Source organism: Phaethon lepturus, unplaced genomic scaffold (genome assembly GCF_000687285.1).
Source record: "Phaethon lepturus isolate BGI_N335 unplaced genomic scaffold, ASM68728v1 scaffold13607, whole genome shotgun sequence".
Lineage (NCBI taxonomy): Eukaryota > Metazoa > Chordata > Aves > Phaethontiformes > Phaethontidae > Phaethon > Phaethon lepturus.
Window position 1 is genome coordinate 1 of NW_010554112.1, and position 12,815 is coordinate 12,815.

Genomic DNA, 12,815 nt, shown 5'->3' on the forward strand with positions numbered 1-12,815 from the left:
TTCCAAGTCAGTGGGATCTACACAGAACTGAATGACTGTGATGGCCAGTGGCCTAGCAACTTTTGCCAGTTCTCTCTGGACCCGCAGATGCATCTCATCAGGTCCCATGGACTTGCGCACCTTTAGGTTCCTGTGATGGTCTTGAACCTGATCTTCTCCTTTTCTAGTCTTTTTCTTCTAGTCTTCCTTTCTTCTAGTCTTTCTTTCTTCTAGACTCTTTTTCTCCTACTCTTCCTTTTATCATTGACGTACCTATAGAAGCTTTTCTTGTTGCCCTTGACGTCCCTGGCTAGAGTTAATCCTATCAGGGCTTTAGCTTTCCTAACCTGATCGCTGGCTGCTTGGACAATTTCTCTGTATTCCTCCCAGGCCACCTGTCCTTGCTTCCACCCTCTGTAGGCTTCCTTTTTGTATTTGAGGTCATCCAGGACTTCCTTGTTCATCGCCTTGTTCAATGCCTCCTGGCATTTTTCCCTGACTTCTTTGCCGAGATGGTTACTCCTGAGCTTGGAGGAGACGATTCTTGAATATTAACCAACATTCTTGGGCTCCTTTTCCCTCCAGGGCTTTATCCCATGGTACTCTGCCAAGCACATCCCTGAAGAGGCCAAGATCTGCTCTCCTGAAGTCCGGGGTAGTGAGCTTGCTGTGTACGTTCCTCACTGCCCTAAGGATCCTGAACTCCACCATTTCATGGTCACTGGAGCTTCACATTCTTCACCAGCACCTCCTTGTTGTTGAGAACCAGGTCCAGCATAGCACCTCTCCTCATCATCTCCTCTGTCACTTGGAGAAGGAAATTATCATCAATGCATTCCAGGGACCTCCTGGATTGCTTATGCCTTGCTGTGTTGTCCCTACAACAACAGATGTCGGCATGGTTGAGGACCGGGACTTGTGAACATGAGGCTGCTCCTATTTGTCTATAGAGGGCCTCATCCGCTCAGTCTTCCTGGTTGGGTGGCCTGTAGCAGATCCCCACCATAATGTCACCTGTCTCTGCCCTCCCTTTAATCCTGACCCGTAAGCTCTCAGTTGGGTCTTCATCCATCCCCAGGTGGAGTTCCATGCACTCCACCTGGCCATTGACATATAGAGGGTGACACCACCTCCTCATCTCCCCTGCCTGTTCTTCCATTCCAATGCTCCAGTCATAGGAGCTATCCCACCACATCTCTGTGATGCCAATAAGATCATAGCCCTGCAGGTGTGCACATGCCTCTTAACTCTTGTTTATTCCCCATGTTATGTGCTTTTGTATAGCGGCATTTAAGTTGGGCCCCCGATGAAACTAACTTACTGGCCTGAGTGGCTGGAAGTCCTTTGTGCTGCTCTTCAGTTGCTTTCCTATTGACCTGTTGACATCTCCAGGCTCTGGGTATCTATTGTTGGCACTGGCATCAAACTGGGATGGATTAAGGTTTCCCTCCCCTAGCAAATTTATTTTAAAGCCCTCTTAACCAGCTTGGCAAACCTATGGCCAAAGATGGTCTTCTGCTTCTCTGACAGACTCTATCAGCGCCCAGTAGACCAGGTTTCTCAAAGCAAGTCCCATGGTCTAAGTAGCCGAACTCCTGGCTGTGGCATCAGTCCTGGAACCAGACATGACTGTCCCTTTCAAGCTCCTTCCCTTTGACTGGGTAGATTGATGAAAAAACTGCCTGTGCTCCAGAGTCCCTTACCACCACTCACGGGGCTCTATAATACTCCCTGATAGTCCTCAGACTGCTCGTAGCTGTATCACTGGTGCCCCTGTGAAACAACAGCAGCAGGTAATAGTCAGTTGACTGTACAAACCTTGCTAGTCTCTCAGTGACATCCTTGATACAAGCCCCCAGTAAGCAACACACCTCTCTAGAGAGTGCATCAGGTCGGCAAATGGGTGCTTTGTACCTCTCAGAAGATGTCTCGCTTCTGCCATGTAAAACAGTCGCTGCCCTGTAGGCACCTGGGATTTCCAAGCTACTGATCCCAGGGAAATAAATTCTGCTCTGTAATATTTGTCATACCAAGTTTATTTTCTGACAGTAGTTGACAGTCCATTAAATGGCTCCCTCTCAAAAAAACAAAAAAAACCAAAACAAACAAACTGTTCTTTTTTACAGTATGCCTTTTTATTAGCTTTTTGGTGGGGGAAAGACAGGACCATTCACTCACAGGCTGAATTCCCAGTTTGCCTTTGCTACTAAACAGAAATCTCTTGCCTGCTTTAGAGCAGCCGGGGCCAGGCTTCTGGGCAGCATATAACAGGTTTTTATGCCTTTATGCCATGCCTCTGCTACACCTGCAGGGTCACTGGCTGTGATAGAGCACATAAATCCTTACTCCTCCCGAATGTTTTGGGTTGCAAAAGGCTGCTGCAGTACCTCAGTGAGAGCGAGGGAAGATGGGAGAAGAGAGCTAGTGCACTGCCCAGCTACTAGTGCAGAGCCGCAAGGCAGAGCAATTAAACCAAAGTCTTGGAGCTGTGCAGCAAGCTTTTGTGAACACACTCTGGCTGTGGAAATGGCCTGCTGGCAATGTCAGGCATGTTCAGGCCCGGTACTGCTGTTTTCTTCTGGGAAGAAAGAAGACAAAAATGCACAAAACTCAGTGCCACAGTGAATATGGCCTGGAGCAAACTCTCTCTTAAACATAGGAATGGCCAAAAAGAAAATCCAGTGTAGTGAGATGCTGAACACAACTTGCTTGTATCTTGTCTGTTCCCTTGTCTGCCTCCCCCATTCACCAGAGGTAGACAGGGAAGACACACGCAAAGGTGAACTACGAGAAATCCTCTAGGTAATGAAGCAGGAGTCTTGAAATACCTTGCTCAAATCCTGAAGCTGACCTTGCTCCACTGCCCTTACTGTTTCACGCAAGATTCAGTCTTGTGCAACCTGATTTGTTTTCTGGTTTATCTGTGAGCTTGAAAATTGGGTGGATGATTCATGAACAGATTTGTCTGTGGTATTGCCTTTGCACCTGCACAGTCTTAGATGTCCCTGGGGCTTGGGTGATCTTGCAACTGTGAAGGAATGTGAGAAAATGAAAGAGGGTGTATGACTTAGGTCAGACAAAGAGTTGGATCTGGACCTTCTCTGGTGTGAATCAGAGAAGTAAATCAAAATGGCAGCTCCTGTCATGTTAAAAAAACACATCTTAATGAAAACCTGTCTTTGCGAAGCAGAAACGCTTCCTGTGTCTGGAGAAGCACTTTAAGAGAGAGGTGTTAAGGGAGCTAAGGTGCTAAGGAGTGAGCTTCTGTGAATGCTTTGCATGTGAAAACACTTCATTAATTCTTTATAAATGCGGCTGCCCTCTCTTCCACCTGCCAGGAGCTTTCTTCGCTTCAAAGTTTGTGCTGCTCCCTGACCCACTTCAAATGGGAGGTGGTATTGATGAGCAGTAAAAAGCATGTTTACTTGCAATGTTGTTTTCAGGTAGAGAGCACTAATTGTGAAGATGCAGAAGGAAACACAGGAACAGCCATTTGTGTTACACTGCAAACATGTGGCCTTCGTTAACAAAGAAGAGCAGGTTTCAGAACCACCTCTGCTTAGCACCAGGTGGGAGGTTTTGTTTCTGTGTCAGCTTGGAATCCATAGTTTGTCTTGTCTAAAGGTGATTGCTGTGTTGGAAATGGATATTTAGCAACTACTGGTTGGTTGATTGAGGTTTTTTGATTATTTTTAATGAAGTCCGTGAAAGTGACTTTGAGAATAACACCTGGCCAGCAAAAGCCCTGAGCCCAATTTACAGCTAGCTCCATCAGCAGGCATTAGACCTGCCTTGTGCCTCTTGTGGAGGGGCTAAGGGAGGGCATAAAGGGAGAAAACAGCATTTTGTCATGTCATACTTTGCAAGGGCCCTTGAAAACTGTGGCAAGTGTAATGAAAGTGGGGGAGAAGAGCTGGTGGTGGTGATGCTCTGTCCCTTGAAAGCCTGAACGTGCAGGCAGGCAGTCCACTGCCTGTCCCCAGCAGCACAAGCCTGAGCACATACAGCCTTGCTCCCTCTTTTCCGCATCCATCCTTCTCTCCTCCAGCACCTCCAGCTGACCAGGCCCAGAGGGACGCTGCCTTCAGGTGAAAGCCCTCCATACCTCTCCACGCTCCGCTGTATCCCTCTGCGGCTGCCCTGCCACTTGCCAGTGTGCCATCTGCTGATCCGGGATGGGGGGGAGTAGCCGACGCACGGCGTAACTCCTCCCAGCGCTGGAAGGCAATCATGTGGTTTTTATGACTGTTTTCTTGAACTGTGTTTGCTCTGCTCCTGTCCGCCATTGCTTCCTCCTCAGCGTCCTTCCCTGGCAGGGCTGCAACTCCTGCCAGCGGTGCCGGGGACCAGGTTTTGGGGAGCAATGACAGAAGTGAAGAGAGAGGCATTCGGGCAGATGCCCCCAGAAAAAGGAGGAAGCGTGGTGGAAAAGTTCATCTTAAAGTCAGACACCGTGAAAGCAGAGATCCTGTCCTTAGGGTGCATAATCACCGCTCTGGAGACAAAAGGCAGGGATGGGAAGTTTTCAGATATTGTCCTAGGCTTTGACACTTTGGAAGGTGGGTCTAAATCTGCTTCTTTAAAAAAAAATAATATTTTTTTTAATCAGGCAATTTAGGCAGCATTTTCTGGTGTATTACCACACTGCATGATCTGCTTCTAAGGGTCCTGTCCAAATAGTCATCTGAATAAATACAACTTTTACTGCCTGTCCTGAGCTCGGTAGTGGATGGGGAATGGGGACATTGGTGGCTCCAGGTTGCAGTGTGCCCCTCTATTGGGGCAGCTCTGTGTCACATTTTAACTGGCAGTGACAGAGGCCTTTTCTGCAAATCTGCAAAGAATACAAGATCCCATCAGGCTGTTTTAATCAAAGATGTGCATGACTAGCAAGCTGTGTGTCCTATGAAACACCAGGACAGCAGTCACCTATTTAGTACTGGGGGGAAGCAGAGAGAGACACCTCTGAGTCCGTAAGCACACCTGGAGACCACCCATCCTGTCCCAATCCTTCTGTTTAACTGTGCGCTCTTTTTCCGGACAGGTTACACAAGGAAGCACCCCTTCTTTGGCGCTGTCGTGGGACGTGTTGCCAACAGGATTGCGAAGGGGAGGTTCACTGTGGATGGGAAGGAGTACCAGCTGTTCCTCAACAATGGGCCCAACAGCCTTCATGGAGGAGCCAGGGGATTTGACAAGGTGAAAATCAGGCTGGCAGGTTCCAGTGTCCTCCAGCACACAGCCTGTGGGGTTGTGGCACGAGGATATGATGCCTTCACTCCTGATACTGTAGGGTTTTCTGGTAGTTATTGTGCTGAATCAGCTCCCAGAAGGTGCTGTGAGTGCGGGAATGGGAGGAATTGTGACCCTGTGAGCTGCTGGGTCAGCCTCTCTTTGCCCTTAGCAGGGCTCACTTATGTCATCCTCAGATGCCATACAGAGGGTTGCTGTGCGTTACTGCAGCCCTGAGGCCCTGAGAGCTCAGTTGCAGTGGGATTGTCCTGGAGGAAGGTACTGCTCCCGCAGAGCCTGGTTTGGGACATAGTGGTTGAGGACCCAGCTTCATGCACTATGGTGGCTCCCAAGGCGCCAGCCGTACCACCCCCAAGTGGGTGCTGTAGTTGTCCCAATGCCCAAAGAAAGTTCCCTGGGGAACAGGGAACAGTGATCCATGCAGACTCTTTTGTGCCTGCAGTTTCAAGGCTGTTACCTGCCCATAGCTCCTCCCAGAGTCAGATTGTCCTGGGTTTGCAGAAACTGCATATCATTGCTGCTTGCTTTTGACAGCACTCCCAAGTACAGGGAGAGCAGGGGGGTGCTGCGGGTTCAGTGCAGTTATTGCATACCCTCTTCAGTGCTGCTTTCATCCTACTGACAGCATACCCTGGGCTCCAGCTTTGACTCACAACAGCAGGTGAGTAGATTAGGCCTGAAAATCGCCCAGCATCACCGTGTCCCCTCCCCAGCCCTTCCCTGTGACCTCCTCGAGATAAAATAATCTTTCCCTGGCCTCAGGGTACTCAACCTTTCCTACATCCTCCAAAGAGCTGCTGCTGAAGTCCAGATATCATCCATGCACTACAGGTGGTAAAAGCAGTGGAGCATCTCCTCTCTTGAAAGCCTTGCTGATAACCCTGCTGATTGCATAGCAGGCTCAGAAATCTCTGCTTTCCTGAAACCTTGGCCTTTGTCAGATTAAATGCATTTGTAACCAGCAAGTGGCTGATCCACCATTTCCCCAGAGGAGTGCATGTGAATGTGCTGGTGCACCTGCTTTCCTGGATTGATGTTTTGTTTCATGAAAGGACATGGGGGATGATGGGGCAAAATTCAGTCTGGGCAGCACAGTGTGGTCTGGCATCAGATTGGCATCAAACGCTCCTCAGCAGCCTTAGAAAAAAGGGAGTACTGGGGTGAGTTGGCTGTTGTACCCACAAAGAGGACAATTTGGTTTAAAGTTTCTTTATATGCCCTGACCCTCTGTGAGCTGGAGCTGAAAACGTGTACTCCTTTGCACTCAGGGCTTCCAGGCTTCTGCATGTGGTGTCTTCTCCTGCCTCTTCCCCTTGCTTGCTGAAGGCACGCTAACTTGGTGGGGACAAGGCAGTGACAACGCTCAGCCATGGCTTTGTGTCCTTTGGCCCACGGGACATACTCAGGTACCTGCTCAAGAACCCCTCCAGCCAGGTAATGGTCACTGTGTAGACACCTGTGGTCAGCCTTAACAAAACCAAGACATGCTGGCTCTTGGCTGTGACTGTCTTGGCTGTCTTGTCAGTCAGATAGTCTTCCAGATCTTGGTGCTGCGGTCAGCGTGTGGTCTGATGACAAGGAGGCTTGCAGCCACACTTACACGTCACCAATATCTCACCATGCTGCTGGGGGACTTTAGAAAGTAACCTTCGTATCTTTAAAAAATAGTGATGTCTGTATGCTTACTGGCCTTTAATAGCTTTTTCTTTGAAGAAATTAAATAGAAATTAATATATAAAACTACAGCATCCCAGAGCACTGGGAGCTGTAGCCGAACCGCATTCAGTGCAGGAAGACGTGCTCTGCACATTTGGCACCCTCAGTTCCTGTGTTTTCTGAAAATGTTGGCTTTTGACAAGTGCCCCAAGTCTGTGATTTCTGCATAGGACATGAAAGGAGTGATCTCAAAAACGTTATTTGGCCCCTGTCCCTAGATCTGTCCTCTTTCTTTGATTAGACAGTAACTATTCCTTAAGTTGATGCAAAGCTCCAGAGACTGGGCACCTTGCCTCTTGTTGCACTTCCATCCTGCATGGGGCTGAGACAACTGCTTAGCATCAGGTCCACCGCCAGGGTCAAACAGGCTGTCTGGGCAGCTAAATTAAATTTACAATGTGCTGGCTTTGCTCATCAGCAGGTTCAGCTACAAGCAGAGCCCTAGTCTCTGGCAGGGGCAAGAAACAGAGAGGTTCCAGTTCTCTGGATCAGCCCTGACATGTGGATGTATCTGGCAATACATCTGGATAACTGTTTAACCCAACCTCAGCCCCTAATCAGGAGCTCCCAGCATGAATTTACATTGTCTTAGAAGCTGGCCCCAAGTTAACTAAGGGAAGGGCAACAGCTTATTGGGACGATGTTACACACCAGGAGATCCATGGGAGGGGGAATAAGTGCAGCTGCAGGGCAAAAACCCAATGCATGGACACCCTTAGTCATGGAGTAATACAGGCTGGGACAGATCCCTGTCAGAGCAAACTGCCCTGTTTGTTTGGCTGCTCGTTGGAAAACATCTTCTCTGCTGCTGGACCTGGCTGACCAAGAGCAGGCTGGTGCTTGTGTTTTCTCCCACTTCGCTTTTTCTTTTTTAACAAAGGGATATTGTTGTTTAGTCCTTCATAGGGAGAAAAAGATTGATTGGGCTTTTTTTTTTTTCTTCTAGGAGTAAGAGCAGGAAAGATGATTGAAAAACCCTTTGTTTCAGTGTATCATTCCTTGATTACCTTTTGTCCCTGAGTTCAGTCCAACCCTGGGCCAGAGAGAAGGGCACCATGTTTCCCATGACTGTCACAACAACAGCATGCTCCTTGCAGGTTCTCTGGAGCCCCCAGGTCCTCCCAAACGGTGTATGCTTCTTCCGGCTCAGCCCTGATGGTGAGGAAGGCTACCCTGGTGACCTGAAAGTCTGGGTGACCTACACACTCAGTGGTGGGGAGCTGGCCATCAATTATCAAGCCCAGACCAGCAAGACAACACCCATCAGCCTGACAAACCATGCATACTTCAACCTCTCAGGGCAGGTAAGCATGGGGAGATGAACCCTGCGGAGGGACACTGTGCAGGGGAAGAAAGCCTGGGGACCCATGGGATGATCCATGGGCTTCTCATGGCATCATTGGGACAAACATGCTGGTCTGAGGACACAGCATGCTTCTGGGGACACAGCAATGGGGGTCTTTATGCAACATGGGCTGTGTGCAGCCTACAAGCTGGGACAGGACTGAATCGCATAGACCTCAACTGAGGATGCATTATCCCAGTGCGTCATGAACAAAGACATCCCATCATGAATATTAACTCCTTTTGTATGTAACTGGGGAGTTTCAATCTCTCCTGAGCCTTCGGGAAGATTACAGAGGAGGTGCGGAACTGGCATGCCCTAGTGATGAACTGGTATTTCTTAGCTGTCTTCTGTTGGTGCTTCTGAGACAACGTACTGAACCCTTGCGTGGATGATGCAGCTGAAATCAGGGCCTGTAGTGCCAGCCACAGCCAGCACAACACTGAAATACCCAGGTCAAAATGGGGAGGAGAAACGTCATGGAAATGGGATGTGAGGCAGGCAATGTTGCAGAGCAGGGCAGTAGCAGGGTGCAGAAGGGTCCCACAAACCAGTCCAGGGCCCTTCCAACTAGACAGGCACTGATTGCAGCTGCACTTTAGTTTCACCCTGCTTACAACTGGGCTTGGAGGAAAATGATCTGGGAAATAAAATGTTGCTGGGCAGAGCAGTCACACTTGGACATGAGACAAAGACCCTTAAAAGTGTTAGTCAGAGACAACCTAGCCACTCTGTGCAGGAGGCCTGCTCAGGCTACTGCCCTAATAATGGCTGTGCAGTTGTTAGTTTATCCTCCATTTGTCCTCCCAGTGGTGCAGTAATATCAACACCTACAGCATGCAACTCAGGTGTTTCCAGAGGAACGGGACGCCTTTGGGCATGACATTGCTGCTTAGGTTAGACAGTAACGTGCAGGCTCAGATTTGATCCTGCTCCAGTTCCAGCCCAGCAGGATCCCTGCCAACATCCCCGAGGCTGTGGGAGAGGAAGAGGAGTGCAACCCCCCATGCTGCAGGAGATGAGTCAGGAGGATGGGTTGCGCTTCCCCATGCTTGCTTCCTTCCCCTTTTGCCTGCTGCTGTGTGCTCAGCAACAAGCATGTTTTGGCTAGTCAATCTGCAGGGTGGTAGTGCTTGGTGAGGTACCGAGTTCAGACTGATAGTCTCAGCCCTGCAGGATTTACAGCTCCTAGGTCCCATGCAGGTTTTTGCCTGTGCTGGTACCTTTGTCCTGTGCCTAGGGTCAAGGTAAGATGACAGCAAGGAGGTCCCCCAGGCACTACCAGATCAGCTGTGGCACCACCATGGGCAGCCACTTCCCAGGTGTGCTCAACTGGTGGAAGGGTCGCAGCGGGACTACCAGTATTTCCCATCCTTCTGCAGGGCTCACAGGATATCTACGACCACGAGATTTCTATTGAAGCAGATTCCTCCCTGCCTGTGGACGACACCAAGATCCCTACTGGTGCGTGGTGTGACACCCGCGGAACATGGTGGAGACGGTTTTACAGATGAGTGTTTGTGGGTATCGGGGAACAGCACTGTCCAGCAAGGTGGTACAAACCAGGACCGGGGGACCCTAGGTGCAGCAGGGCCCTCACCCATGGGCAGAGTCCCACAGCACTTGAGCAGAGTGGGCAAAGCCAGGTGCTGGTAATAGGGTCCATCACCAGCCCCAGACCAAGAGAGGGTGTGGATCATGGTCCATCCAGGAGGTGCAGGCAGGAGCAGCAGGAAATGGGGCCAGAGGCAAGCGGGATGTGAGGCTGCAATGTGGGTCCAAGCGGCCCATCCAGGAGACAAGCTACCTATGACACGGGACCAAAGCATGTCCCTCCAGACCTGTTTGTCCAGCATTTCCCTGCAGGCCAATCCATTGTTCCGAGGGCCAGTGGGGCCACCAGAGAGGGTCACTCAGCACTTTGAGAGCTGGGATTGGCCTGCAGTTTGCCTGCTTTGATTCCTCTAGCAGTGTTCAGCTTGATCATACTTCTCTACTGGGATTTTCCATGGGATGCCAAGGTCTTACTTCCACAGACCTTATTTCCATAAGATCAGCCTCTGCTCAAAGTCCACAGAAAGCAGGAGAATTTGTTTGTTAAGATTCAGTAAAATGTGGAAAATGCAAGCAGCATGCTCCAGGCACATCGATAAACGCGATGACATACCAGGACACGGTCAGATGCTCTGATCTGGAGGCCAGCTCCCAGGCCCAGCACTGAGGTCTAGAGCTGCTGAGGTCTCTGCTGCTTCGCAGCCCAGCATTATCCTTTTCTGCAAGACCTGAGCCATCAGTCCCCTCATTGGGGAGGGACAGGTGGCACTACTGGCTGGGGGGCTGAGGACACAAACCCAATACTTTTTTTTCCTGTTTTTAATGTCCGGCACAGCCAAAAGAGAAAAGGCAGTTAAGGAAAACAGCATGTTTTGCATGCTAAGCAGGTTAATTAAACAAGGTGATATTACTGCTATCTCCAGTCTCAGCATGGAGAAGTGAGCTGGCAGCCTCTTGCACCTCTTGATTCAGGGGGTTAAAAAAAGAGGAAACAGGGCTTTCTAGTTTTCTTTTCCCACCACTTGCACTCTGTTCCTCCACATAAACGACTGAGCTGCTAAATAATCTGAACAAGCTGGAACCTGCAGGAGAGCCAGCACTGAACGCATGCACTTGGCAATGGTCCCACTGCTAACAAGGGGCCACCTTTCTTTGGGTGGCTTGACTCCAACCCTCCCACCATGCTGCTCCAACACCCATTTTTCATTTAGCATAAGTGACTGTGATGAGTTGCAGGAAGAGTTGATCTAATTGCAAAATGAATCTGATACTAAGTTTTATTGTTTTTAAGAATGAAAAACATTATTTAAAAAAAAGCTGTATTTGGCTTAATTTTTTAAAAATGTAACATAGATTAAAATAATCAGAAAACCAGACTTCTAGATTTGCTCCTAAATGATGGCTTTTCATCCAGCCTGACTGGAATAGAATGGAGGCTGTCAGAGTGCAGATGCTGAGACATGGCAGGCAAGGGTGCTGTGCCATGCTGGAGGTCTCCTGAGGACGGAGTAGTGAGGAGAGCACCAAGCAGCCGGCCTGGGGCATAAATACCAGGAAGGCTGTACTCCTGAGTGCAGCTAGCATCAATGGAAGACAAACTGGCGCAGGGGATGTGTGCCTGAGGGCTGCATGCACCGGTGGGTCTGTTTCTGGTAAGTGAGGCTCTGCTGGAAATGGCAGGGCTTGTTTCCCTGATGCTCTTGCAGGGCTGCCTTGCTGAGCACAACTTCTGACTTCAGGAGGAAGAGAGGCTTTAAAAAGCAAAAAAAAAGAAAGCAAGAAAACTTTTTAGCTCAGGTGTCTGCTAAAACCAGAGTTATGTCTGTGTCCATGAACAAAAACTGCTGTGCGTGCATGCATCAGCTTGCACCTGGAGGAGCGGGTCTCACAGTACAAGGAGCTTTTGCTCAGCTTGACGTGTCATGTCTGGGCTCAAGCTGGGGAAGCACTTAATGCCGTACCAAACCCACTGCCCTGCTTCTCCCCACTGCTTTCACCATGGAGCTGTTTCACATCTTAATTGCAACCAGCTTGCTGCACCTGCTTTTTGCAGTTTCCTCTTGGTGTTTTGGGTAAGTGTAGCCTTTGAAGCTGATAAAACTGTGTATAGTCTTAGCCCTGAGGTGAAGACAAGATTTGTGCAACTATTAAAGACAGAGCCCTTGTGTACAATGGCTGCTGTATTTTATGTAAGTGCCTAAACCAAAATGCTTGTTTTTTTCAAGGTGTTTTTCTGCCCCACCACTGAGTTCAGTAAATACACTCCTTTTAGATAGGATCAGAGCCACAGAAATGTGCTGTTTGGTCAGGTGGAGCCTGATGTTTCTCAAGGTTTGCAAAGCAGAACCAGTGCAGAACCGCAGCAAGCAGAGCACAGCGCATGGGGCTGGCAGCAGGGTTGGGATGCCTGCACGCCACCATCTGCAACACTGGCAGCTCCCTGCTCACCCTTGGAAACCTCTCCATTTAGAGAGGGGTAGAAAAATGTGACTTTAGGGAAAAATCCCCTCCCTGCCCTTCCTTTCTCACTTCCCCCATGCAAACCCCCTTGCCTTTGGGTTGGGATGGCTCTGTTTTGCACTGTTTAGTATGTCTTAGGGTTGTTTTCACTGCAAGAGCTTTATCACAGGATGCTGTGTCTCCACATTAGGCTTTAAAAAAAGACTTGAGAGAAAATGCTGGCTTTATGCTCTTAAACTGTTTTTTCCTGAAACAATGCCCTGAGGCAGGAGGGGTCTGGTCCCAGTGTACAGCCCATATTCACCATCCTGACAGGTGGGCCACCTTCATAGTCATCTCATGTTTGCTTGTTCAGAGATCAGGGAAGATACATTTATTTATTTATAGTGAGATAGATAGTAAATGTATATAAATTTTATGCATGTATAAATATTAATAGCTAATAAGTTTTGGGTTTATATTAATTAGCTTGTATAGTTACATATACAAGCCCGCCCCCCCCCCTTGT

General features: G+C 49.1%; 1 protein-coding gene across 1 annotated transcript in view; it reads left to right on the forward strand.

Moving 5' to 3' along the window:
- The first annotated feature begins 4,321 nt into the window (after positions 1 to 4,321).
- Positions 4,322 to 12,815, forward strand: part of GALM (galactose mutarotase (aldose 1-epimerase)) — a 9,745-nt gene continuing 1,251 nt past the window's right edge. Inside the window, exons 1-4 of the mRNA XM_010291732.1 lie at positions 4,322 to 4,538; positions 5,024 to 5,178; positions 8,046 to 8,252; positions 9,676 to 9,757. Coding sequence (XP_010290034.1) covers positions 4,343 to 4,538; positions 5,024 to 5,178; positions 8,046 to 8,252; positions 9,676 to 9,757 — 640 coding nt within the window. The 5' untranslated portion in view covers positions 4,322 to 4,342. The remainder of the gene's footprint in view (positions 4,539 to 5,023; positions 5,179 to 8,045; positions 8,253 to 9,675; positions 9,758 to 12,815) is intronic.